This window comes from Trachemys scripta, chromosome 11, assembly GCF_013100865.1.
Source record: "Trachemys scripta elegans isolate TJP31775 chromosome 11, CAS_Tse_1.0, whole genome shotgun sequence".
Classification (NCBI taxonomy): domain Eukaryota; kingdom Metazoa; phylum Chordata; order Testudines; family Emydidae; genus Trachemys; species Trachemys scripta.
Window position 1 is genome coordinate 71,613,409 of NC_048308.1, and position 27,565 is coordinate 71,640,973.

The window sequence follows — 27,565 nt, forward strand, 5'->3', positions numbered from 1 at the left end:
AATATGCAGCACCCATGGGAGGGCCCCTGGGACCTCCATTGGAAGGGGCTCACCAGTAGTTTAGAGGCTTAACTGAGCTTACAAGAGAATTCCCACCTTGCCAGATAGCTTATTTTCCCTGCTCACTTAGCCCAGAGTTATGCAGTGCCATGAATGTGCGGCTCAGTCCCAAGCCATGTGGCTATCTTTGACCTTAACTGCATATGTTATCACCATCTGCCCACACTGCCTGGTTGGCCTCTCCTAGTGTGCAGCTCCTGCTGTTGTCATGGTTTTGTCATGCATTGTACATGTAGCTGCCAGCATTTATTATTCTGTGTAGCAATAACACAGACACAAAGGAAAAGGGCACATCATCACAGCACAATGTGGCTGCCAGTCATCCTGCAGAGAGAAATTAAATTGAGGACCTGGCAGCCAGGGATGCGTGGGGTTGGGTTGTAGCGGGGAGATAACTGCAGATTTCATAAGCATAACTGGGACATGACTTTGGAATGGGGATATTTCCAGAAGACCCATGTAGATAGCCACCTTTTTGGAGCAGGGATGGGGAGGGTGAGACTGTCTTTAACAACCCAGCATTGGTTTAGAGTTTACTTTTGCGCTAGATCTAGTCCACAATGAGAACAGCTGTCTTTGATGTGTTTGAAAAAAACAGTTTGAGAAGTTATAAGTAGATGAATATTCCTGAAAGCAAGCCCGTTTCTGCTTATTGTGCTTTCTTAATTTATGACCCAAGTTTTTTAAAATATATCAAAGGACTAAACCCACAGCAAGTTTGAAGCTTAAAAACAAACCTGTGTTTGAATTACTGGCATGCAGAAGTGAGGTTTTTACTCACGAAAGCTTATGCCCAAATAAATCTGTTAGTCTTTAAGGTGCCACCAGACTCCTTGTTGTTTTTGTAGATACAGACTAACACGGCTACCCCCTGATACTTGGCATGCAGAGAATCTTTACTTTTGTTAATAGAGATAGAGATGTGTATACAACCATTCGCACTATTAACATGGATCAACTGATTTTGTTTGAACTTTCCTCCTGAAATTGGTCTGAGAGTTGGGAATTTCAGCCCAAAGGGAGCCATTTAGAAAGCTGAGAGAGAGAAAACAAGGGTCTTACATGGAATGACTTTTCATTTATGTTCTTGATGGCTGTGATGTCATTTATTCTAGCAGCATTTATTCAAAGAAACCAGGAAGTCTGCATCTCAAGTTTCTCAGCATTATAAGCAGGTTCTTTCAAATGTTGTAGAAATCCAGTACTAATTCACTGTACTTTTAAACTGCTTTATACTGGTATCATCTTTGAATCTTTCAAACAAATTTTAAAAGACTTTGCAATCCTCTGTTAACATGGGAGAAACCAATTTGAACCTATTTAAATCCATCACTGACATTTGAATAAAATTTGAGTATTTTTATTATGTTAGAAATATAATTTATCCGATGGCGTCTGAAGTTCATGGTTAGCTGTGACAAGTTGGTGGCTTTCCTGGCAGGATATGTAAACTTGCTTAGGTGTTTCTACCACCCTTGAAACTTTTGGATGAAATATATAGGCACCTCTGTTATCTGATAGCTTACTGCTATAGAACCTGCAGAACAGCGTTTAAATGTAAGTGAATAAGGCTACTTTTAAATCTATGCACTGAAAAACATAAAATGTTGTCAGAACGATTAATATTAAATAATAGGTGGATTACCAGTTGAAGATGTGGCCGGAGGTCTCAGGCAGGGCTATGTGAGTACTTCCATATGGATCTCCTCAAACAATGAATCTTGTGGATGTATTAACCTCACTTTCAGCTGAAGGGGAAAACTTACGTAGCTGTGTCTGAGATACATTTCACTCCAGCATGGTTCTCAGTCTCTCAAGTGTGCTTTCCATCACTGTTATTTCATGATCTACAAAGGAGTTTGTTTGCATTTTAAGGAAACTTCCTCCATTTTATTATTTCAATATAGACCAACTAGAATCACAAGAACCCAATCTGGTGAAAACATTTCCATTTATATACATGTTTTCTTCCTGACATGTTTGTATATGCGTGTGTATATAGATATAACCATACACACTGTATATATAATAGTCATGAATTGTAATACAGATGTTCTCTGTTCAGAATTTTTTGTCCAAGAATTGTGCATATTACAGCTATCAAGATTACATTCCACCACGATGTGCTATTCTGAGGCACAAAGAATATTATCGCTGATGTATGGGCAGAGAAAATAACATTGCCATTCTCATAAGTTCACAATGTCTTCCCAGCATCTTTTTTCTGTTTTTCTGGAACCTTTTAAAGTGGTTTCCCTCTTTCAGTCTTAAGCAATTCATGTTCTCTGCTGGCTAATTATTTATTTTATGGTATTTGTCTCTTTTCATAGTACTGTATGAAAGTGTCTAATACAGTCCAAAAATCTCTGGTACTATATTGACTAATTTTCGTATTATGGAGTCCTGAATGGACAAGTGCAGTCAGCTAATAATTAGGTTTTTCATGCTTTAATTTCCCCCTTTAGTTTAAATTAGTAGGACCCCATTACACTTTAGTCTCAGCAGACATGTTCAGGAGTTACTATTAGCAGTCACTACTATTGCTATCAATTTTATTTCTATGAACAGGACTTCAGCAGACTCATTATTTATATTTACTGTGATTGGTTGAAATCTAGGAACTGTACATACAGGTGTGTATAGTTTATACGATTGTATATTCTGTATATATGCACATGTTGAAATATTATCTTTTTTTGTGTCCCTTTCAACACAGAGTAATAAAACCAAAGCATGTTACTGTGTTAGAAAAGGTTTCAGTATTACCATAAAAATCATCTGCCAAACCTGTGAACTCTGCCTTTTTGATAACTTACTGCTCTCATTTTTTCCACAGGTTCTATAACATCAATGTTTGTCAGGCTCCCATGTGGTGGTGTTGGAGTAAGTATTTTCTTTAATGAGTAAATAATGCCCTGTTTGTTCTCTGAGTCCCAATGGTAACAAAAATTGTTGCCTTTGTTTTCTACTGAGCGGATAATTACTACCAGATGTTACCCATAAACAGGGTCCTTCTGGGGTGTGGGATTGCAGTGACAGCCTCACATGTGTTGCTTCAAAAGCAGTGTGAGAGTATTAACTATTTTGAGCACTGAAATCTATTATGCATGCTTTGTCTCTGGCTGTTTAGCAGAGAAACCTCATTTCCCAATCAATGATGTTTAATGGCTTAGATTACGACATTTTAAAATAACTATCAACAATGTGCTGCAGATATAGAGAAAGAAAGATGTATGTTCTATGTCACTCAGACTGTGTAGGTGGCTTCGTGTGTCTTGTTTGTGCTTCAGAGCTGCCTACATAATGCTACAGGTGGAAAATATTTTATTAAAACAATGGTGGTTGAAGGATAATATCTGGGATGTTGCTATAAGCAGTAGTTTGTTGTATTTGATTTTGGGCTACATGACTGTTCTGGAGTGAAATGTTTTGCAAGTTGCACTGCAGAAGAGAATTGTAGTTTTCAGCATCTGGCATCCTTCAGTATGGAGTCTAGGACAATCATATCTGAATTATGAAAGAGGTGACTAAAATTTCCATCTATCATGAACAGCTAAACATCAGTTTTCAGCAGTCAAAACTGCATATGAATAAAGGGATTTTTTTTCCTGCTCCCATAATGTTAACAGATAGATACAGTGAGATGAAACTCTAAAGCCTGGAGTTCTTTCAAGTCAATATTTTTGCTATAAAGATTTTGCATAGAGTGACAATACAGAAAATAATCTGGAAGAAAAGAGAAAAGAAAAGGCATTGTGTTTGAAACCTCACATTGGTAGTTCTTATACATAATTATAGCTCGTGAGGTTGAATCTGGAGGTCTGGATTCTGTTATGGAAATGAAACAAAATTGTTTTCTTCCTGAGTCTTTGCAAAATTGCTCCTTTGAAAATTATCCTGTCAAAAAAAATAATCTGCATTTATTCATACCATCATCACCACCATCAAGCACTCCTAGAGATACTTTATTTTGAATTGTAAATATACTGCAGTCTCCTAATTCATGGCAAATTTTTGGCTACACTTGAAAAGGTTTGGATTTACTCTGCCCTGCAGCCAGGCATGCCATTCAAAGCAAAAATTATCATTTGCAAATGGAAAATGAATGGTAACTAGCAGAGACAGCAACTGGGCTGAACACAGAAGGAATTAAGTTCTGAAACAAAAAAAAAACAAAAACAAAAAAACTGTTCTGTGGATAACGTGTGCAGTATTTGTACTCATATAGTTAACATCCTGATGCCAGTTTTCTCAGTGTATCTTTACATATCTGTTTACTATTCCAGACATACTGATAGTACTATAGCGTGTAGAGATTGCCCAAGATACATATATTTGCTTTAATAGTTATCTATCAACATCAAGCTGACATCTAAGATTTTTCCTAAAAATGTGCCTTAAACAAATCCCTTTCTGAGATAATTAGCCTATTGTTTGGGTAGTTTTGCCACTTCCTTTCTTAATACAGAAAAATATGTTCACCTTTTCTCCAGTTTGAATTCGCTTTAGATCAGTGGTTCTCAAACTTTTATATTGGTGACCCCTTTCACACAGCAAACCTTTGAGTGCGACTCCCCTTATAAGTTAAAATATTTTAAAATATTTAACACTATTATAAATGCTGGAGGCAAAGTGGGGTTTGGGGGTGGAAGCTGACTGCTTATGACCCCTCACATAATAACCTTGTGACCCCCCCCCCCAGAGTGGCCACGACCCACAGTTTGAGAACCCCTGATTACATAGAAGTGTGGGATTTGCCCTCCACCCAGCATTGTCATGTAAGTTTTTTTGGTTTTGATTTTTAAAAAAAATAAAATAGCTTGGATCCAGACTTTGTCTGCCACTACAGTTGTAGAACAGAGTCTCACCGCAACAATGCTAAAGCTTCTATGCTTCAGTATTGGCTAGTATGGCTCAGTGAGGCAGCACTCATAAGGCCTCTGTTCAGAAATCATCTGTTGACATGGACAGACATGAAGAATCTAGTGAAATATCAACCGATGTCATTTCTGCTGTTTGTGAGAAAAGATAATTGAGGAGGTTGTAGTGAGGCAAGTGTGGTATAGGCCTCAGGTTCTCTGTACCCGAGTCAGTCTGGTTTCAGGCTTGGGTCTGAAACTGCTCTGGTTAGTGTCTTTCTGGTGATAGATGAAGATCAAGTGGACAATATCGGACAATTGCTTGACTGCCCCGAGGCCTCTGTCATTCTTCCTTTCCTGAGGCTGTTAGGAAGGTGTGTATGGAGGAATACATTACACAGCCTTTAGTGTGGTGATGACACCAAGCTCTGTCTCTCTCTTTTCTGACCTTGCCGGGACAATTGAGTAACTGGCTTAGATCAGGGTTTGAATGAGAACTAGTTGTCTGAGATTCAGCCCACGCAAGACTGTGATAATGGTGGCAGAAACTTCGGGAGAAGAAATGGCAGTAGCCTTGTTTAAGGAAGTGCGCCCAGTATTTGTAATGTAGGTTCACAATTTGGGGGTTGTGTTATATTCCTCGTTGCTCCAGAATGCCCAGGTAATGGCCAAGAGTGCTTAGATAAATCTTCCCTTTGGGTGTGGTTTTGTGCCTTTGTCATCTTGAGGTTAGGCTACTGCAGTGACCATACATGAGGCTACACAATGAGCCCACCAAGGAACTTACCCTAGTGCAGAAAAATGTGTCCAACTTCTTAAGAGGTGTTTTCCACGCAGAGAGCACATTACACTGGTGGTCCGTACTGGGCAGGGGCTGTTGATTTGTTTCCAAGTGGGGTTTAAGGAGTTAGTTTAGAGCCATGCAGCCCCAAATGATGTGGGCCTTGACTTGACTGCCTCTTTCATTGTGTGTTGCTACTGCAGTTGTGATCTGCAGAGATGCATGAGGTAATAGCCCCCTCGTTCAAAAAGAAAGATGTGGTGGCATAGAGTTTTCATTAAAGATGCAGTTCTGGAATCTTCTTCCTCCATTGGTCCATTAGTCTGAGGATGAAAGGTTTAATTCTTCAGTGTCCTCATCTCTGATGTCATTCTAAATAAACAGTTGTAAATAATTTTATTACTTCTTAAATAACCTATAGATTAGTAATTTTACTAGTTTTAATAGGTTTTAATAGTTTAGAGTAAATTCAGATTACGGGGTTACCCCCCTTTCCTGTATCCCGCTCAGGACTATGCTCAGAACTCTGGGCTTCAAAATCTTACATCTGGGAGATCGGGATCCATGGCTGCACCACAGCACATTTTCACTCTTCTCGATCCAGAATCTGCCCCCATCCATCAGGACCCTCCATCTCCAGGGAACACATCTTCTCCGAGAGACTCACCTATGGTACAGAGCCTATGCTACACAGCTGCCCCTTTCCCCATATACAATGTGCACGTCTCCGACGGTACTGCCACTAGAGCCTAAATCAGCCTTTTTGTCCTTGGGGGATTCGGAACCACCGGAAGAACCACCTCTCCCTTACGCTCTTATCTTTTTCCCAGGAGACCTGCACAACCCTGGGAGCAACCACCTCGTCACCTGGCCCAGAGCCATTGGTATCCCATACCATAGGGATCTCCATTACCACCCATTGATCCCTCCTACTGGCCATATTAGGTGCCCTGGGATCAGTACCCCCCTTCATAGTCTGTCCGCTCCACTAGGGAGTCGCCACCTGGTTCCTCTCTGAGGCAACCATTGAACTTGCCCCCAGACCCGATGTCCGAGGAGGAGTACTATGCTCCAGTTGCAGCGATTCCACCGGAACCAGCTATATTACCATCTTCATTGCAGGATGAAGCGGTGATCCCGCTAGAGGAAATCCAGGACTCCCAACACAAGCTCTTGGACATCCTCCACGCCTCAGGTGTACAAGAGTAACCCTGCCTCTCAGCAAGGCCATACTAGAGCCAGCTAAGACAGTGTGGCACCCCTCCACACACACATCTATGCTTCCACACCCAAAGGGGTGGAGAGACGCTATTATGTGCCAGCTAAGGGCTCTGAATTTTTATTCTCGCAGCCAGCTCCCAATTCAGTGGTGGTTCAGGCTGCTTCAGAAAGGTTCAAGCAGCAACATCCTAGATCTACACCTGCAGATAAACAAAGGACGCTTAGATCTACAGGAGAGGAAATTTTCTCATCCTCCACAGTACAGGTGAGGATAGCCAGTTATTGCTATGAGCTAAATATGATTTCCAGAACTATGCTAAATTCAAGAAATTTGCCAACAGCCTCTCACAAAAGAATCATACTCATTTCCAAAACTCTCATTGAGGAAGGTAAATTAATAGCCAGAACTGCCCTCCAGTCTGCAGTCAATGCAGCCTATGCTTCCTTTAGAGCCATGGCTATGGCCATTGTTGTGTAAAGTGACTGTCTTGGCTTTATGCCTTAGGGTTACCCAGGGAGGTCCAGAACACCGAGGACCTCCCCTTCAATGAATCTCACCTCTTCAAACAAAAGACGGATGTGTCACTTCACACCCTAAAGGCTAGGGCTACCCTTTGATTGTGGGGCATCTACACACTTGCATCTAAGAAGAAGTTTCATTGCCTGTCAACAACACTGCTGTACAGGTCTCAACACTTATACTGTCAGAGACCCTACAAACTACGAGGCAAAAATCCGAAGATTCAAAGGTTCCACTTCCTCGTGCCCCCATCAGCCTCTATCTCAATCCCAACCACCCATCAGAAGATATTTTTGACACGAGCCCAACAGCCACGAACCACTGAGCCTAGCACCTCGCAATCCCACTACTCCATTCAGGGGTCAGCTACCTTTTTTTGGACACTTGGAGTGCGCTGCTAATGGATAAGCAGGTACTGAAAGTCATCCACTATCCTATTCAATTGAGTTTGTAATGCTACCTCCTCCAAAAAAAAAAAGTCTCACTTCAGGGACCACTCTAACAATAATATCCTCACCCAAGAGTTGAATTCCTTACTGCAGGGAACAGGTTTTTACTCAACCTACATCCTAATACACAAGAAGAAGGGTGGGCGGAGACCAGTCATCAACCACCATCACCCCAACCACTTCATTTGAAACTCAAATTTCTCATGGTCATGTTGGCAGCAATAATTCCATCGTTAAAAAAAGGCATGTGGTTCACGGCTCTCGATATGAAAGATGCTTACTTCCATGTCGATATTCATCTGCCCACAGATATTGTCTCAGATTTATGGTGGAATTCGACCACTTCCAATATAGAATATTATCCTTTGGGTTAGCTACCACCCCCAGAGTCTTTAACAAGGTGTTTTCAGGGGTGGCAGTTCATGTCAGACACTGTGGCCTCCTTGTTTTTCAATATCTCGATGACTGGCTCCTCGCTGCCAGTTTCCCACCAAGAGGCCTCTATATTGACCTTTGTAATAGTCCGTCTCCCCTCCTCACAGTGTAAACATCGAAAAGTCCATCCTCACCCTCATGCAGTCTTTAGATTTAATCTGGGCAGCCTTCCGCTCACAGTTCCCACCTCCTTTGGTGCACGAATCCTCTGGTGGGAGTCCTCTTTGTCCCCTCTTCTCCAGACAAAACCTTTATTGCCAACACATCCCTAATAGGCTGGTGAGCCCATATAGACAACCACATGACAAGGGACTTGGGCATCTCGAGAGTTCAGAATGCACATCAATGTCTTTGAGCAGTAAGACGGCATGTGGGTTTTTTCTTCCATTCATCCACTCTTGCTATGTCCAGATAATGTCAGGCAGCACTACCACCATATTCTACATCAACAAGCAAGGGGGAGCGAAGTCTGCCTCCCTGTGCACAGAAGCAGTCAATCTCTGGAACTAGTGCCTCACCAATCAGATCACTCTATCTGCAGCCTACCTTCCAGGGAAGCAGAATGTGCTCGCAGACTCCCATCGCAGACACTTTGTGATCAACCACGAGTGGGAACTCCACAACAGGGTGCTACACAACATTTCCGTGCAATGAGGAACCCGACCAGAGATCTATTTGCTTCTCAGACCAACAGCAAGTGCGCCTTGTATTGCTCCAGAGGAGCCCTAAATTATCACCCCCAGTGCAATGCTCTCCTTTGCTCCTGGTCAGACCAGCTCAAATATGCTTTCCCTCCACTACCACTCCTATCACGGGTGTGCTGCACAAGATCCAACAAGACAGGGCGACGGTCATCCTGATCAGCCCCTTCTGGCCCATACAGTTCTGGTTCCCCAACCTCCTGTTCATGTTGTCTCATCCACCGATTACCATCCTGACATTTCCCGATCTCCTGATCCAGTGCAATGGCAAAATCAGACACCCTAATCCACAACCCCTCCACCTCAGGGCATGGTATTTGGATTTAGAATGGGCATTGTCTTTAAAATAATTATGCTCTTTGGCCATGTGGGACATCCTTTCTAATAGCAGAAGAGACTCTACCAGAGAATGTTACCTAGGTAAATGGAAATTCTTCTCCTCCTGGACACACTAAGAGGCATTATACCAGAAGCCACAGACATTTCCCTCATTTTAGACTATATCCTGTCTTTAAAGACATCTGGTCTCTCCCTCAGCTCTCTGAGAGTCCATCTAGTGGTGATTAGCACATCCCATCCTCCTACTGAGGGCTACTCCATTTTAGCAAGCCCACTAACCAACCGAGTCTGGAAAGGCTTCATAAGTACCTTCCGACCTCCTCAAAAGATCATGCCCAAGTGTTCTCGCAGCACTAATAAGGCGCCCCTTTGAGCCTTTAGCTTCTTGCTCCATGTCCCTTCTCTCCATGAAGGACACCTTCCTTGTACCATCACTTCAGCAAGGTAGGTCAGTGAACTCAGAGCAAGGATGCAGACCCTGCATTCATTGTGTTCCTCAAAGATAGTTTCCTTACACGTACACCCCAGATTTATCCCTAAAACAATTTTGGAGTTTCACCTTAATCCATTCCCTTACCTGTATTCTTCCGAAACCACACAGATCTGTGGAAGAACATAGACTCCATTCCTTCGATGTGCAGTCCCTTGGCCCTTTACCTGCAGAGAACAAGACCAATCAGGAAGTCCCAAAGACTATTTATTATGATAGCAGAGTGAGTCAGGGGTCATGTCACCTCCACCCACAGAATTTCTAACTGGATATCTGGCTGCATTAAACTCTGTCAGCTCTCGAACTTCCATCCCCGTACAGGGGTATGAGCTCACTCTACTAGAGCTCAAGTAACAACCATGGCATCTCTTTGGGATGTACCCCTCCTAGACATCTGTAAAGCTTCTATATGGAATTCCATCCACATGTTTTCAGGCTTGGCTGCTGATGCCTCCTTTGGAATGGCGGTCCTCCACTTAGTCCTACTGTCCTCATCTTCACACCCTCCTCCTACTCAGGTACTTCTTGGCAATCACCCACAGTGGAATACAATAGGGATCATCATGTGAAGAAGAGCAGGTTACTTGTAATTGGAGGCTCTTTGAGATGTGTCGTGCCTATCTGTATTCCACTACCCGCCCTCCTTCCCCTCTGCTTCAGATCTTTCTGATCCATGGTGAAGGGTTGGTCCACCTTGCCCTTTATTGCCTCAGTCAGAAGCACAAAGCAAGCATGGACCAACACACATTACTTTCAAAATTCTCCAACTCTGGGCGCACAGTGGAATACAGATAGGGACCACCCATATTAAAGAACCTCCAGTTACAGGTAAGTAGCTCCTCTTTTTCTCCAGTGATAAATTGTGAGGTACTTGGGAGGGGGCTTTAGCTTGGTTGTGTGTTTTAATAAATAGTGGTTCTCTATATGATTCTTCAGTTCTAGCTAGTGAATAGATGCTTTGGACCTGGACTAATTTAACATTTGTATTCAGTGCTACTTATACCTAAGTGTCTGATTTGATGCACCCACATTCCTGTCTGCACACTCATCTTCAATAAACTACACTGAGGAACAGAAGCAGAGTACACTACTTCTTACATCCTGTCCCATCCCATTTCCAATTACTGGATTGTAATTTCTCCCATTTCTCCCATGTCAACCAAGCGCAAGCTTCCAGCCCCCTGAAAGCTTATGACTTTGGTTCACCTTCCCCACTTCATGACCTACCTTCCAATTGTTGCCCAACATGGTGGGCAGTAGCACTAGGGTTTTGGCAGCAGAACACGGTAAGCATGTTTCTGAAAATAAAGCAGAGCGCTGTTGGAACTTATTTATTGTAATGGGGTGAGAATGTTTTTATAGCATTCAAAGAGATGTTAGTTCCAGCAAAGATTTTGTTTTTATTTCTTTTTTCCTGTAATTTTTACATAAAATCAGAGACATGACGACTGTCTCTTGCTGTCAGATCATTCCCTTTTTCTTCAACAGAAGCCTGCTCTTTCCTTGTCCTATTGGGTTTGTGGTTAATGCTCATATTCTTGTGTCCCAGCCGTGTGCTAAGAATCACAAGTCCGCCAGGTGGGAGCAGTGGCTTCACAGTTGCTATAGTGTACAAACCAGATTTACATCAATATTATTTCTTCATTTTATTGTTACAACATTTGTATAATGTTTATATTTCAATCAGCATCTTATTAATGGAAGTGACAAAAGGGAAAAATGGGAAGGAAGATGGAGAGCAAAAAGTACAATTACAATCTGTCGTCTTAAAATCTTTGGATCACTTCCAGAAAAGCAAGAACCCAGTATTCCAAAGCCAGCCAACTAGTGTAAAGTTGTCTCCCAATCCATCGAAACCCTCATCAACTTTTCTCATTATTCGATTGTGTTGTAAGAAAAAGCTGTCACAACGTCATAATTGACAAAAACAAACCTCTTCTCATCTGCAAACAATCTGATTTTAGTAGGAAAAAAAAGCACAGAAGCAGTTATAGGAACAGATGTGAGCTGTGATTTAAATGGTAATAATTTATTCCTGCTGATCTGAGTTTCTGTAGCAAGATCCGTGGGTGTAGTATGGAACACTTTTACTTAGAGAGGACCTGTTACCTTTACGTCTCCATACTCCACATTCATAAGTCTTTTCTTAATACCTTACTTAAGTGTAAGTAACCATCAGAATGTTACTTAGTATAGAGTTAGACTTTGATTTTAGATAAGATAATTTAAAAAGTCCACTTACTGCTAAGGTGCCACCTCCTGATTGCTCTGGGGATTAGCTCTTTGCAGGTCTGACTCCCCCTTCTATCAGTTCCTCTCCCCATGGTGTATCTCTTCCTTTTGTGGCTCAGTTCTCCAGCCAGGTCACTGTGTGTCCCCCCTTCTGGGGTATCAAAGTCTTTCCGTACCAACGGTCTCAGGCAGTCTTCTCATGCACTGCCATGATGGTTCCACTTTACCAGTGGCTGGTAGGGGAAGCCTGGACAGCCCACTACACCAGGTTCTAGTCCAGGAACCCTATCTCTAGCAGTGGTGGCCTGCTCACTCCCAGACCATGTTGCTCTTCCCCTGGACTTCTTCCTACTTCTCAACTCTACCTTCTGGCTCACCCTTCTCCCCCCCACCCCCTCCCAAAGCGTTTACCAGCCCAATTTCCTCCTTCCAGGGAATAACTGCAGGCTCTGAGTCCTGGCACTGTAGTCCCAAATACACCTTCCTTCTCCCAGGGAGTGACTGCAGGCTACTTCCCTGCAGCCTTTTTCTGCTGCCAACTTCCTGGCTTTATACCAATCCCTCCTTTTCCTCCCCAACTGGACTCCATCTTCAGTCATTCAGTCCTTCCCCAGGTGCAGCCTATCAGGTTAATAATCCTAATTTACTGGCACTCTGCCATGTATGGGGTAAATACCCTATCACAGGTATACTATTTAAAATGGTTCCAGTGCTTCATATGTATCACCTCTCTTTCAATAAGTCTAATGAACTATCATTACAAGATTTAATATTACTTTCTAAGATGTTTTGTTTTGTATCAAGTACAGCTTTATCTCTTATCAGTGCACATGTAAGGGATTAGAGTTTATTCAGTTGTATTTATAATGCACTCATTTTTTTTTTCTTTGAAAGAAAATTGTTTTAGTTCAATTGTAAGATCTCAGACTGTGTAATTTCTTCAAAGCAGGAAGCGTATTTACCTGTGGGTTTATTCAGCACCTATCACAAGTCTGGATCCTGACTGGTGCTATACCAAAACCACAAAACAGAGTAGATAAAAAGAACATAAGTTAGAAACAAATTACCTATCTCTTGAAAGGATGGTCTTGCAGGAAAGGTACCAGATGGGGAGACAGGAGGCCTGAATTCAATTCCCAGCTCTGCTACAGACTTAATCTGTGCCTCAGTTTCCCATATGTAAATGCAAATGCTAATATGTCCTTTCTTGGTTGGCTTGTCTGTGTGAGGTTTAATCCCATGTATTCCCACCACCCATTTTCACCATGCCCCTGGGTGGAGTTGTCTGCAGGAAATGAGCCTGGCAGATCTGGTTGCAAAAACTTGATCCTCTCCTATTTGAGATAAAGACCTTGGTCCATTCATGAGGGTGTGAAGTCAAGGGTTGTATATACTGACCCAATAGCATATCTTGAAAACTAGAGCCAATCAACAATTTTAAGCATCATGTTCATTCTCAGTGATCCAGAATTAGTAAAGTTTGACTACATTTATTTCAGAAGCATTTTGGCTGTAGAGCAGTGTAATTGACAATGTGATTTGAAGTCCTGACTAGCTGACACAATTGATTTCTGATGCATTATGGGATTAAAGAATACAGTGAAGTGAAGACAACTTACCAGAGCATGAATGGTGTCTACAGCTGCTATGGCCAGATATCTCTGTGGTGATAAGAGAAAATATAAAAATTATATAGAAAATAATTATAAAATCCTGAGTGGTGTGGAGACAGTGAATAAGGAAGTTATTTACTTGTTCCCATATTATAAGAACTAGGGGCCAACGAATGAAATTAATGGGCAGCAGGTTTAAAATAAATAAAAGGAAGTTCTTCTTCACACACCGCACAGTCAACCTGTGGAACTCCTTGCCTGAGGAGGTTGTGAAGGCTAGGACTATAACAGGGTTTAAAAGAGAACTAGATAAATTCATGGAGGTTAAGTCCAGTAATGGCTATTAGCCAGGATGGGTAAGGAATGGTTTTCCTAGCCTCTGTCTGTCAGAGGGTGGAGATGGATGGCAGGAGAGAGATCACTTGATCATTACCTGTTAGGTTCACTCCCTCTGGGGCACCTGGCATTGGCCACTGTCGACAGACAGGATACTGGGCTGGATGGACCTTTGGTCTGACCAAGTATGGCTGTTCTTAAGGAAAAACTGAGGGAGTCTCATTATGACTTTTGCAGAGCCAGGAACGATAAATGTCTCTCCGTGTGTCCTTTCATTTAAGTGCCTATCTGAAGACATTTCTATTTCTGATTAATAAAAGAAGCCTAGAAAAATGAAAACTTAAAAAAATGCCCTTAAATAAAAAACAGAATGAAATTATGTAGGAATATTTGTTAATATCAAGCATCGGTTGCCCTAGTGAGAGTGTCTCTTGATTCGCCTGGGCCCGTAGTAACCCTGTGATATATCCTAATATTTAAAAAACAGATTACATAAGGGATAAACAACCCTACATGCGGAGTCCTGCAAGTATCACTTCTTAGGAAAGGTAGTATCAGACTTCTGACCCTCACACTGTCCATACTCCTCTGCAAACAAAAAGATTCATAGGAGCTGCAAAAGTTCAAACGTGATTGAGGGTCCAGGGACATTGAGTTTCTCTACTCTTATAAAGTCCTTCAGATCTTCCAAGAGTTCGTGGAACAGCAGTGACAGCAACTTTATGGGAGAGGGGGGGACCAAATCCCAATAGAGCAAATATTGTTCTCAAGAAGACGAGTGTGATGAACAGAGCAACTGCTCCTAAGCCAACAACAGCAGATTCAAGGAAGCAAGGCAGTCCAACTGCTCTTAGTACAATACATCATCCAACCCAAGAAAAAGAGGGAAACCCAACAATGTATCACCAAAGAGCAAGAAATATACTTCTCGTGTCCTTAAAGTCCTTCCAGAGGATAGGGCTGATGTGCAGTCTCAGCAACAACTCCTCTCATGGCCACCACACCAGAGAATTCATGGGGAGGAGAGGTAGGGAGACCAAATATTATCTACTCAATAATGAACTTCATAAATCCAGAATGATGAATGGGTCAACAGCCGCCCATATACCAACAGCAGCAACTTCAGAATAGGAGAGGAGTCCAGACCATGGCCACCCTAATAACATTTGCCATCCCAGTAAAGTATAAGCCCTTGATACAGCAAAGTAATCCGGATCACATCAATGGAACTGTTCATGCACTTATAGTTAAGTGCTTAAGCAAGCAGGTGGCTGTCTGTGTGAAATCCTTATTTCAGAGATGCAGAAGGTGGTAGACATCAGCAGACTCCCTGTGGTTAAATCCTTCTCTTGCTTGGAGAATGGGGCAACATCCTGGAAATTGGCTTCGAAATTGCACACAGATTTTTTTTTTTTTTTTTAAGTATTTAATTTCTCTCTGAGGAATAAAAACTTATAAAACCTCTCTGTCCTCCCCACCTAGTTCTTCCTGAAACACTGCCACCCTGAGCCTAGCTTATGGTGGCATCAAACCACCTGCAATTAGCAGCATTCGGCTTAGGCATTTTGTGAGAATTTTCAGGCATTTGGGGAAAGAGAGCCAAAACTGGCAACTTAGGGAGACCGACTGGGTTGCACAGGATCTACTCGATCTACGGTAGAGAAAGAAGTGGGCTCGCATCAAATATCCCATGGTGACCTCTGATGATCCAGTGTCTTTTTTGTACAACTTTCAATAATATCTGTCACAACTAGATTCCTCAGTCACAGATATTAAAATACAAATTAGCTAAAAAGCCATCCGATATTAAAACTAATGAGCCTTAATTTGTGTCCTGAGAGTTACTTGACTCTGGTTATGATGGGCTTCCTTGGGGAACAGACTGTGAGAACTGCACCAGCCATGAAGTCAGATCAACAGTAAAAGCCATGTAATTTCAGCGATGGGGCATAGAGGGGAAGATGGCAGTCACTCATAAACTCATGTCCCAGTGCTTTCAGGTCCTTAAGGATCACTACAAATACCGTAAATTATATTGTACTTAAAAGCAAATAGGGGGCCATTGACAAGGATTGAGCGCAGCTGCATCCTGTGTTGATGAAGTCTGGAGGTAACAAAAACATGAGTGACCATTGTGTGGTGCACACTCGAGAGGAATGGCAGTAGCCTCATGGCCTGAAGTAGATGGTTGTCAGTAACATGGACTCCATCAGTTATCTGAGAATCCAGGGGTAGTGCTGGATCATGGCAGATGCTGAGGCGGCTAAACATTTGAGCAGAAGGACTGGTAGACATTCTCCATAGGTGGGGAGCCACCCCCGCCCCCCAATTGTTATAAATACTTACTTCATATCACCACCCCTCTCAGACACTGGGAGAGTGAGGCCGTAAAGACTCTGGGTTCAATGAAAAAGCCCAGTAGCACTGAGCATCAGCATAGTGACAACACTGCAGCCACAGAACAACTTGGTTATCTCTAATGGCTTCACATAAACACGGAGAAGGAAAAGCAAAAAGATGGAACCTTGCAGAGCCCAATATGGATAGATTGACAGGGAGGACAGCCAGTTTGTTCTTTACCCTCTGGGATCCCTTGGAGACAAAGGGGCAAGTCCACTGAAGGGCCACATCCCCATGGTGAGTCCACCTTATCTTGTGGTGAGTGATATGTTAATAGCTGGTGATAGGCCCAATGCAAGCAACATAAACAACTTTTGATTCCACTGCGTATGACTAAAAGGAGCTCTACTTTCAATATACTGTCAGTCCCAGGAGCTGACTGATACTGTTCTTATTGGTACCATTATCTAAAAGGGACTTCTTCAGGTAGGATCTCACTTACTCACTGCTTGTTTCAATGTGGTGGGCAACTCACCCTTATGACAGAAGCCATTAACAATCTTTGTTGATTGTGAGCCCACTGGCTTTAGTCAGCTGTAAAAGAAATGGATCCATCATTACAGGTTTTAAATAATATGTTAGACAAGCACCTATCAAGGACTGTCTAGGGATAGCCCTATCTTAGTGTAGGGGTGTTGGCTAGATAACCTCTTGAGATCCGTTACAGCCCTACAGTTCTATGATTCTGTGATCTCACATTGGCTTATATCTATCAAAAACTCTGCAAGTGAAATTTGATTAAAACCAAGCAATACAGATGTTCCTTTTCTTCAGTCCCCTTCTGATATTGTTCCCACAAAAGTGGTCAGTTCATATCCAACAGAGGGTCCTGTGGCACCTTTAAGACTAACAGAAGTATTGGGAGCATAAGCTTTTGTGGGTAAGAACCTCACTTCTTGCATCTGAAGAAGTGAGGTTCTTACCCACGAAAGCTTATGCTCCCAATACTTCTGTTAGTCTCAAAGGTGCCACAGGACCTTCTGTTGCTTTTTACAGATTCAGACTAACACGGCTACCCCTCTGATACTTGAGTTCATATCCAGTCAGTCTTATCTTAGAAATAAAATCTGACAGTTCTTCACATCAACAAACACTCTATGCTTACTCTGAGCCTGTCCCGGATAGCTAGACTACCCCCAGCTTGGATCAGTTCCATTAAGTCTGGATTTTGCAAAAGCTATGGCTGAAAAGAAGAAAGCACACACTGCTGTCACCACTCTATGTAAACAGTCTGGCCCACTATCAATGGGATTCAGAGCAGGTCATTCCCCACTGGCTAAGCCTATGAACAATCCCATGGGAATCCAAAAGCTCCTTTTGTCCACTTCTGTCCAGCGCTCACAACCAAATCATACTAAATATCAAACAGGGTATTTCATCACCTATGTGTGAACCTATCTTGCCTCTGTGCAGTTGTTAAGCTTGTTGTGGTAAAAGCCAACATTGCACACTTCCTGTTTAAATGAGAACGTGATCTTGTACAATAATGAGCAACCAGAGAATTTCAAAAGAATGTCTTTCCTTTTCTCCCCTAGTCTAGTCTACATTTTTGTCAAAGGGATTTGTTCCTCATCCTGTCAAATATTTGGCATTTAAACTAAATGTCCACAGTTAGCACCTAGATGTTGAAGGGCCATTCTGAACCTAAGCTAGATAAAATTTATTTTCTGATTCTCTAGTAGAGCAATTTCTGTGTAAATCTAGCCAAAATAGATTTGACAAGGATTTAGAGAATTGTCTATTCTTAAACATCATTCTTCATTGATTTATTCCCTCTTTAATAGTTTTTTTGTTGTACGTTTTCTTAACGCTTTTTGTTTGAGCGTGGGTCAGTTTCTATCCCGATGGTAAAAAGAAATACTGAGACAACACTCAAATAAGAATCTTAGAAGGAAGCCCATGATTGTTTACACTGCATGTGATCAAACTCCTCTCCTTCCTATTGCTAATCCCTCAGCACCATAGAGCAACTGGAAATCTGGTCTCTTCAGTGGTGTTAATATGGATAGATCTGAACTTACTGTAACATTAGCTCCAATGCCGGTGTCATAGTTTTTCTCTCTGCACATGGGAAGACAGGTGTGCCACCACCTGAACATTGTGATACTAGCAGCTAGCACTAGTACGTATGTGTATGTAAGGCCCCAAAGGTTCCAGCTCTTTGCATTGTCACTGGGATGATCACTATGAATACAAGAATTTTATGTTTCAGTAGTATGTAAATCTAGGTAGTCCAACTGCAGACTCTTCTCATTGTTTCTGAAAACGGAATTTATTCATATGTTTTCATTAGGTTGACAGTGACACAATTTGGAATGAAGTTCATTCATCTGGTGCGGCTCGCCTGGCTGTGGGCTGTGTCATTGAACTTGTTTTTAAAGTGGCCACAGGAGAATTGAAGGTTGGTATAGCATAGATTATAGGACTGGAAGGGACCTCGAGAGGTCATCGAGTCCAGTCCCCTGCCTGCATGGCAGGACCAAATACTGTCTAGACCATCCCTGATAGACATTTATCTAACCTATTCTTAAATATCTCCAGAGACGGAGATTCCACAACCTCCCTAGGCAGTAACACTTGGCTCTGATATAGGGCTCTGTGCAGAAATGACAGGGTAAGATTTATGCCCCGTGATACACAGGAGGCCAGATTTGAAGATTGTAATGGTCCCTTCTTGCCTTAGTTGACAAGACCCTTATGGACATTAGCAAGTGAACAAAACATTTACTAACCTTTAAGGATAAGTTTAAAAAAATAAATCACAGCCTCAGATAAGATCCTGACGCCACTCAAGTCAGTGGGAGTTTTGCTATTGACTTCAACAGAGCCAGAGTTCACTGCAGTTGTTCAAAGTATGCTGTAAAAGAAACTCAGTTAAAAAAAAGTAGTCAGTTTCCAAAAAATGCAGGCTGCCTGTGTCCCTTAAAAAGGAAAGGAACGTTGACACATTGCTAAGGGCTTGAGTGGAAGCCATGAATGCTCATCTGAGTGATCAAGAACTAATGAATAATTACAAAACTGAATTAGCAACTCTGACCACAGCTTCTGAACTCACTCTGTGAGATACCAATGTTCTTTTGTGTCTGATCGCCCCTCTGTATTCTTGTTGGTTTTTATGTGTAGAATGGATTTGCTGTTGTTCGACCTCCAGGTCATCATGCTGAAGAGAGTACACCCATGTAAGTATGTGTGTGCTTTAATTGCTTTGCTTCAGTGTTTAGAGTCATTAATAAATAGAACTATCTACATGATACGGAGCTGAAAGCTAAAAAATTAATTATTTGATTTATTATAGACTTCCTTGCTGAGTGATGCACAATAGAGCATCAGATTCAAAGCTGTTTGTAATACTTTAGAAGTAGGAAAGTTTCCAGTCCTCTTTTTGTTCAATACAGTCTGTTTTAGAATCATGCTTAGAGATTGCATCCATTTCTAAAACTACATTTGAGTCTATTAATTCCATCATCGCCATCTGTCATAACTATAAAGGGAAGGGTAACAGCTGTCCTGTGTACAGTACTATAAAATCCCTCCTGGCCAGAGACTCCAAAATCCTTTTCCCTGTAAAGGGTTAAGAAGCTCAGGTAACCTGGCTGGCATCTGACCCAAAGAACCAATAAGGGGACAAGATACTTTCAAATCTGGGGGGGGGAAGGCTTTTGTTTGTGTTCTTTGTTTGGGAGTGTGTTCGTTCTCGGGACTGAGAGGGACCAAACATCAATCCAGGTTCTCCACATCTTTCTAAACAAGTCTCTCCTATTTCAAACTTGTAAGTAAATAGCCAGGCAAGGCGTGTTAGTTTTCCTTTGTTTTTCTCAACTTGTAAATGTACCTTTTACTTGAGTGTTTATCTTTGTTTGCTGTACTTTAAACCTAAGACTAGAGGGGAGTCCTGTGAGCTCTTTAAGTTTGATTATCCTGTAAGGTTAATTTCCATACTGATTTTACAAAGATGATTTTTACTTTTTTCTTTAATTAAAAGCTAAGCTGGTAGTTAAGCTTAAAAGTTTTCATGCAGGCCCCTACATTTGTACCCTAAAGTTCAAAGTGGGGATCCAGCCTTGACACCATCTATTGTTTATCTAGATAAAGAGCTGTTTGTAAGTTAGGTACACCGTGGGTTTTTTAATATGGAGAATCAGTGATATGCCACTTATAAAAGTTAGGCCTGATACAGTATTGTATCTTGGGAATATAACACCAATTTTATAAAAAAACATTTTTTTTTTCATAAAACAGAAACTGAAGTCAAATCTTCCACTCATGTAGCTTTGTTGGGATTTTATTCCCCTAGAGTTGAAAGTGTTTTGGCCACATTGGGTTGGGCTGATTTCAACTCTGGTTCCCAAAAGGTAAGAGGGTAATAAACCATATTTAATGAGTGCATCTCCCTCAACCCTGAATAGAATTTGTTTCTTGAACTAGTACGTGCCTGGCTTCATGACCAATGCGCAAATCCTTTGGTCCCTTGATACTTGGTTGGTGTGAGATCAGAGAATATTTACCACCAGATTTGAATGAGCAGAGTTCTTTGAAGCTTCTCTGAACTGGTCCCCTGTGCTTCAGATGTTTTCATGTATCACTAAAATCCCCTCCTTTCTCTCTGACTGCACCCCCCTCCCCTAATCTGAGTGAGAGCCCTGACACTTTAAAAGTCACTGTCAGGCAGATTGTATACTTCAGCTGCACCTCACAGTAAAGAGTGTTAGAACGTGTAATAGTGTTCATCATTTCCTGTGAGATCACTGAGTCACCTGTGGGCATGTGGTTATTTTTTGTGTGTAATCGAGCACACATATCTGTTAGGGAGGAAGACTTAGTGAAATAGAAATTTCTTCCTACTTACTGTATTATGTTTCACATTTTTTTTTATATATTAGGACCGAGGCGAACATATAATTAACACCCCTTTTTTCCTCTCTCTCTCTGTCTCTCTTGCTCATTACCTCCAGGGGGTTCTGCTATTTTAATTCTGTGGCAATTGCAGCCAAGCTTCTCCAACAGAGACTCAACGTTAGCAAAATCCTTATAGTGGACTGGGTGAGTAAACATTTATTCTCACCAAAGTAACAATGGAAACTCCGTCAGTTCCTCACAGAGGAGAGCCATTATTTATAACTCAGTGAACACAATCTGACTATAGAAGCTCAGAACTGAAGTTCACTTTAAAATGGTTTATATATAATAAAAAATTCTTTAAGGGTAACATCAAGATTTAAAGTAACAGCACTAAACTTCTTACCATATCTTTTCCATTTCCCCCCATTCTCCCCTCCCCCCGATCCTGAAGAAGCTATCAGCCCTCCAAAACAAAGCCTGTAACACAGAGGGCTTTGGATACAGAGGGACCTAGACAAATTAGAGGATTGGGCCAAAAGAAATCTGATGAGGTTCAACAAGGACGAGTGCAGAGTACTGCACTTAGATTGGAAGAATTCCATGCACAGCTACAGACTAGGGACTGAATGGCTAGGCAGCAGTTCTGCAGTAAAGGACCTAGGGGTTACAGTGGACAAGAAGCTGGATATGAGTCAACAGTGTGCCCTTGTTGCCAAGAAGACTAACAGCATTTTGGGCTGTATAAGTAGGGGCATTGCCAGCAGATCGAGGGACGTGATCATTCCCCTCTATTTGACGTTGGTGAGGCCTCATCTGGAGTACTGTGTCCAGTTTTGGGCCCCACACTACAAGAAGGATGTGGAAAAATTGGAAAGAGTCTAGTGGAGGGCAACAAAAATGATTAGGGGGCTGGAGCACGTGATTTATGAGGAGAGGCTGAGGGAACTGGGATTGTTTAATCTGCAGAAGAGAAGAATGATAGCTGCTTTCAACTACCTGAAAGGGGGTTCTAAAGAGGATGGATTTAGACTGTTCTCAGTGGTAGCAGATGACAGAACAAGGAGCAATGGTCTCAAGTTGCAGTGGGGGAGGTCTAGGTTGGATATTAGGAAACACTATTTCACTAAGAGGGTGGTGAAGCACTGGAATGGGTTACCTAGGGAGATGGTGGAATCTCCATCAGATCCAAACTTAAAGATGGGTGGCTGTGCCGGATGCTGGTTGAGATTACTGGGCATGAGCATTATGTCCATCCCAACTCTGTTCTCATGAGCTGACAGAGTATTGAAACTGACACGGTCCCTGACTGGCTTGGCTTGAGTAGCGATCTGGACAATTTCAGTAACCTGCTTGAGGGATTGTGCAACACTATGCATATTTGGGCAACCCAGCAACACTGGTGGGTCACTCAACAAGAGAAGCTAGGATTTTAACAAACTTGCAACACTCCTTTTGGAAGCCTGATTGCTTTCTCAGGATCAGGATGTGACTCATTCATCTATTTAAGTTAAAAATAAATGTTCAGGATAGTTTTCCACTTTGGTCCATCACTTTTCTCAGAGTTCCTTTTACTCTTCTTCCTTTCTCAATGACTTGATTTTTGTAGCAGAAATTAAAGGACAATTTGGAGAAATGTCCCCTTTTGTAAGCTGTATTAGTCCATTAATACCTTGATGATAGGGGAATTGGCCTGTTTGGTTGAGATCATTTTTTTTGTTTTCTTTGCACTGCTGTTAAATTGCACGTATAGGGCTCATTCCTGCACAGAGCTTAAATGGGTGTTTAGCCTGCAGATAGAAGGGGAAGTCGTGCCTGACTAACCTAATTGCCTTCTATGATGAGATAACTGGCTCTGTGGATGAGGGGAAAGCAGTGGATGTGTTATTTCTTGACTTTAGCAAAGCTTTTGATACTGTCTCCCACAGTATTCTTGCCACCAAGTTAAAGAAGTATGGGCTGGATGAATGGACTGTAAGGTGGATAGAAAGCTGGCTAGATCGTCGGGCTCAACGGGTAGTGATCAATGGCTCCATGTCTAGTTGGCAGCCGGTTTCAAGTGGAGTGCCCCAAGGGTCGGTCCTGGGGCCGGTTTTGTTTAATATCTTTATTAATGATCTGGAGGATGGTGTGGACTGCACTCTCAGCAAGTTTGCAGATGACACTAAACTAGGAGGCGTGGTAGATACACTAGAGGGTAGGGATCGGATACAGAGGGACCTAGACAAATTAGAGGATTGGGCAGAAAAAAACCTGATGAGGTTCAACAAGGACAAGTGCAGAGTCCTGCACTTAGGACGGAAGAATCCCATGCACTGCTACAGACTAGGGACCGAATGGCTAGGTAGCAGTTCTGCAGAAAAGGACCTAGGGGTCACAGTGGACGAGAAGCTGGATATGAGTCAACAGTGTGCTCTTGTTGCCAAGAAGGCTAACGGCATTTTGGGCTGTATAAGTAGGGGCATTGCCAGCAGATCGAGGAACGTGATCGTTCCCCTTTATTCGACATTGGTGAGGCCTCATCTGGAATACTGTGTCCACTTTTGGGCCCCACACTACAAGAAGGATGTGGAAAAATTGGAAAGAGTCCAGCGGAGGGCAACAAAAATGATTAGGGGTCTGGAGCACATGACTTATGAGGAGAGGCTGAGAGAACTGGGATTGTTCAGTCTCCAGAAGAGAAGAATGAGGGGGGATTTGATAGCAGCCTTCAACTACCTGAAGGGGGGTTCCAAAGAGGATGGAGCTCGGCTGTTCTCAGTGGTGGCAGATGACAGAACAAGGAGCAATGGTCTCAAGTTGCAGTGGGGGAGGTCCAGGTTGGATATCAGGAAAAACTATTTCACTAGGAGGGTGGTGAAACACTGGAATGCGTTACCTAGGGAGGTGGTGGAGTCTCCTTCCTTGGAGGTTTTTAAGGCCCGGCTTGACAAAGCCCTGGCTGGGATGATTTAGCTGGGAATTGGTCCTGCTTTGAGCAGGGGGTTGGACTAGATGACCTCTTGAGGTCCCTTCCAACTCTGATATTCTATGATTCTATGATTCCTGGTCAGACTTTTGGTGATTAACATGCTTCTTCTAGTTCTGTCTAAGAGAACATCTTGTTTTCATTCAGGTGTATAATTGAGGTTAATTAATTACCCAGTTATGTTGTATTGAAAGGACAGTAGAGCCTCAGTTTTACAAACAACCAGTTGTATTCAAACCCTATTTCGTGATTTTGGGGGGCGGAATCACATAACAGTGGTGAGGATGTAAAACAAGTTGACATTCCTTCATATTCCGATACTGTCAGTACGTTGGAGGTTACTCTGCAGTGGTTTGAAGGACAAGAAAAAAGCAATGCAGTGCACCACTGTGCTGCCACTTATGCACCATACCAACTGTGGTTTTGTGATGTTTATATGAACTCTTCAATTTCATTAACTCCTCAATCCCCAGCTAGCTAGTAAAATAAGGGTTCTGCTGTATAACAAAAAGCTAATTTTAGTATTGTGTGGATCCATTCTAGTTTTCAATAAACTGCTTCACTTGGATTAAAAAGAATCAGCCTGGTGTTTTTCATCTGCACTGTTACTAGTGTACTAATCCTCCTCATCTAATACAATCTCTGTCCCTGAAGGATGTGCACCATGGGAATGGTACTCAGCAGGCTTTCTACAGTGATCCTAATGTTCTTTATATTTCACTACATCGCTATGATGATGGAAACTTCTTCCCAGGCAGTGGAGCTCCTGATGAGGTAAGAACATAAATAAACAGGATACCTGCCTACCATATAATTACTGGGATTGGCACCCCGGGATTTCATTGGTAGAATCTGCTGCTGGTCAGGAGTGAGATGCATTGACAAGACTGGGGGGACTTCCATAGGTCAAGAAGTGAAATGACAGAGCACCGTAGGAAAGCTTGTACTGCTCTTGCTCACATGAATGCCTATTAGTGCTTCTCTTAGAACCTATTTTTGTGTGTTTCTGAAGTCCTAGCAATGCCATAAAATTTACATTTTGTCCTGGCAAGGAAAAGAGATACCTTGGTAGACCATCTTAGTCAAAGAATCAGGATGATTCTATGATTGATCAACAAGATTAGTCTCTAATAAGTCATTATTGGACAGTTGTTCAAACAGGTGCCTTTGCTTAACAGACTAAAGTTTTCTCTTCATTGGAGAACACAACTTCATGTGCATTTCCTTCCTTCTAACAATGCAAGCTTTTTGTGAGGCAAAACAAGAAGAGGGTGCCCATGGTTTTACAGTTACTGCATGGGCTCACCAGTGCTCTGATCTCCAGGCACAGACTTGGGATCCATCTCTTTTACTCCTGGCCATGCCCTGTCATTGCTCAGAGGAGTGAGTACTGCATTTAGACCTGCTTTTCCTGCATTAAGAAGCTTGGATATTGGATTTTTAGCTACAGATTAATTAGAATTGTTGGACAATGTCCAAAACATACTCTTCGAATCCCATAAGCCTTCCACAGACAAGGCATATGAATTAGAGTGGAAGCATTTTTCTATTTGGACTTCCACCAGATGGTCACACACACATTCGTCAAGTACTATTTTTTTTCATTCTACCGTCAGCCTTATCCTTCAAGAAGCTGAGCTTAGGCCTCTCCTTTGAAAGCGTACCTGTCAGCTATTTCTCCTTTCCATTGTTTATTCCATAACAAAGGGCCTACTTTGGCTTGTGGACCCTTTACTGGTTTTCACAAGAAAACATAGCTGTCAGGAAAAAGTCAATTTTGTTTTAAAATAGCCATTACATTAGTTTGCCCGTCTTATCTTAAGCAAGCCAGAAGTCATTCTTTGTACAGAATCCCAACCTCACTGTCAGCGGACCTCATTACACAAGACCGGATGTTTGATTTATCAGAGTAGGCTAACAGAAAATGATTGCTGTTCACTCAGACAATTATTTCAATTTGCTTGTAGGTTATTTATCCCTATTGCTTAATAAATTCTACACAGAACTGCAAATGGAGAGAGAGAGAGAGTCATGAATGAACCAGACTTTGCTGTGTTTAATTTAGATAATTAGTAAAGTCCACAAAGACTCCATAGTTTTGACTAGTATTTATTTAAACAAAGTTGTTCCTTTCTAATGGAGATGCAGTTATAAAAATCTGTATACATGATTCAAAGGGCAATTAAAATATTTTAACTAATTAACTATATTTATTTTTAAATGTTGATAATTTTGAAAATCCATAGAATTTCTTGCCCTGTCAGTTTTATCCTTTCTATTCTGCAAATTTTGATATTCCTTCCAGGCATCTAAAGAATATAAAGCACAGCCTTGTTTTATTACCTTGTTTGTGCATTATAATTGTAGCCAATGACGAAACATTTATGCAGCGTTTAACTGATGCTGCAGGAGGGACAAGAAGTGCAAACTTACAGACTTTGGCTGCACTTATATTCATGCTGAGTCTTTAAAATCATTTAACAATGTAATGATTGTTTTGTCTAAAAAATAAATATATTGGATTGGAAGGACACTCGTTAGTAGACTATAAATTGTAAAATATGGAGCATAAAGTGGTGGGGTTTCCTAATGTTCTCGCAGGAATATTTACAAAATACAGTTCTACCAAACAGAAATTTTAATACACCTCTACCCTGATATAACGCTGTCCTCGGGAGCCAAAAAATCTTACCGCATTATAGGTGAAACCGCGTTATATCGAACTTGCTTTGATCCACTGGAGTGCGTAGACCCGCCCCGCGGGAGCGCTGCTTTACCGGGTTGTATCCAAATTAGTGTTATATCGGGTCGCATTATATCAGGGTAGAGGTGTATAGGAAATATTAGTAGATTATGTATTAAAATTGGGTGGATGGATGGACAGACTGTTTTCTAGTAGCTAGTATTTACAGTAAGGCAGCCAAAGAAAAGTTTGAATCCCAAATTCTGTAATTTATCTAAACTGATATAGCCATTTATGTAGTTGAATAGTACATCTAAATTGAATCTCCAGATTAGTTGTATTTAGGTAGCAACAGTATACCAGCACTTCACTTTAGATAGGATATAGAAAGGAGGTTCACATTTTTCTTCAAATTAATTACCGTAAATGTTGTGTTTATTTTTCACCTGTCATCTCTAATAAAGTTACATACACACCGATAATGTTCACAAATATGCACACAATGATTCATAGGCTACCAATACCCAATTAGTTCAGTGTAACTATTTGTTGCAAGTCATATTTTCCACAAGCAGAGGGAGCCCTCACTCTGACTAAACTGCACTTGTAGCTGAGTGAAGAAAATTCACATAATAAAGCAGG

At 41.7% G+C, this 27,565-nt stretch overlaps 1 protein-coding gene across 4 annotated transcripts in view; it reads left to right on the forward strand.

Annotated features, from left to right (window-relative positions):
* Nucleotides 1-27,565, forward strand: part of HDAC4 (histone deacetylase 4) — a 192,495-nt gene that overhangs the window by 132,519 nt on the left and 32,411 nt on the right. For all 4 annotated transcript variants that reach the window (XM_034785241.1, XM_034785240.1, XM_034785242.1 and 1 more), the window contains exons 14-18: nucleotides 2,897-2,943; nucleotides 18,730-18,837; nucleotides 19,560-19,615; nucleotides 21,389-21,476; nucleotides 24,895-25,014. In XM_034785241.1, the coding sequence (XP_034641132.1) occupies nucleotides 2,897-2,943; nucleotides 18,730-18,837; nucleotides 19,560-19,615; nucleotides 21,389-21,476; nucleotides 24,895-25,014 (419 nt within the window). The remainder of the gene's footprint in view (nucleotides 1-2,896; nucleotides 2,944-18,729; nucleotides 18,838-19,559; nucleotides 19,616-21,388; nucleotides 21,477-24,894; nucleotides 25,015-27,565) is intronic.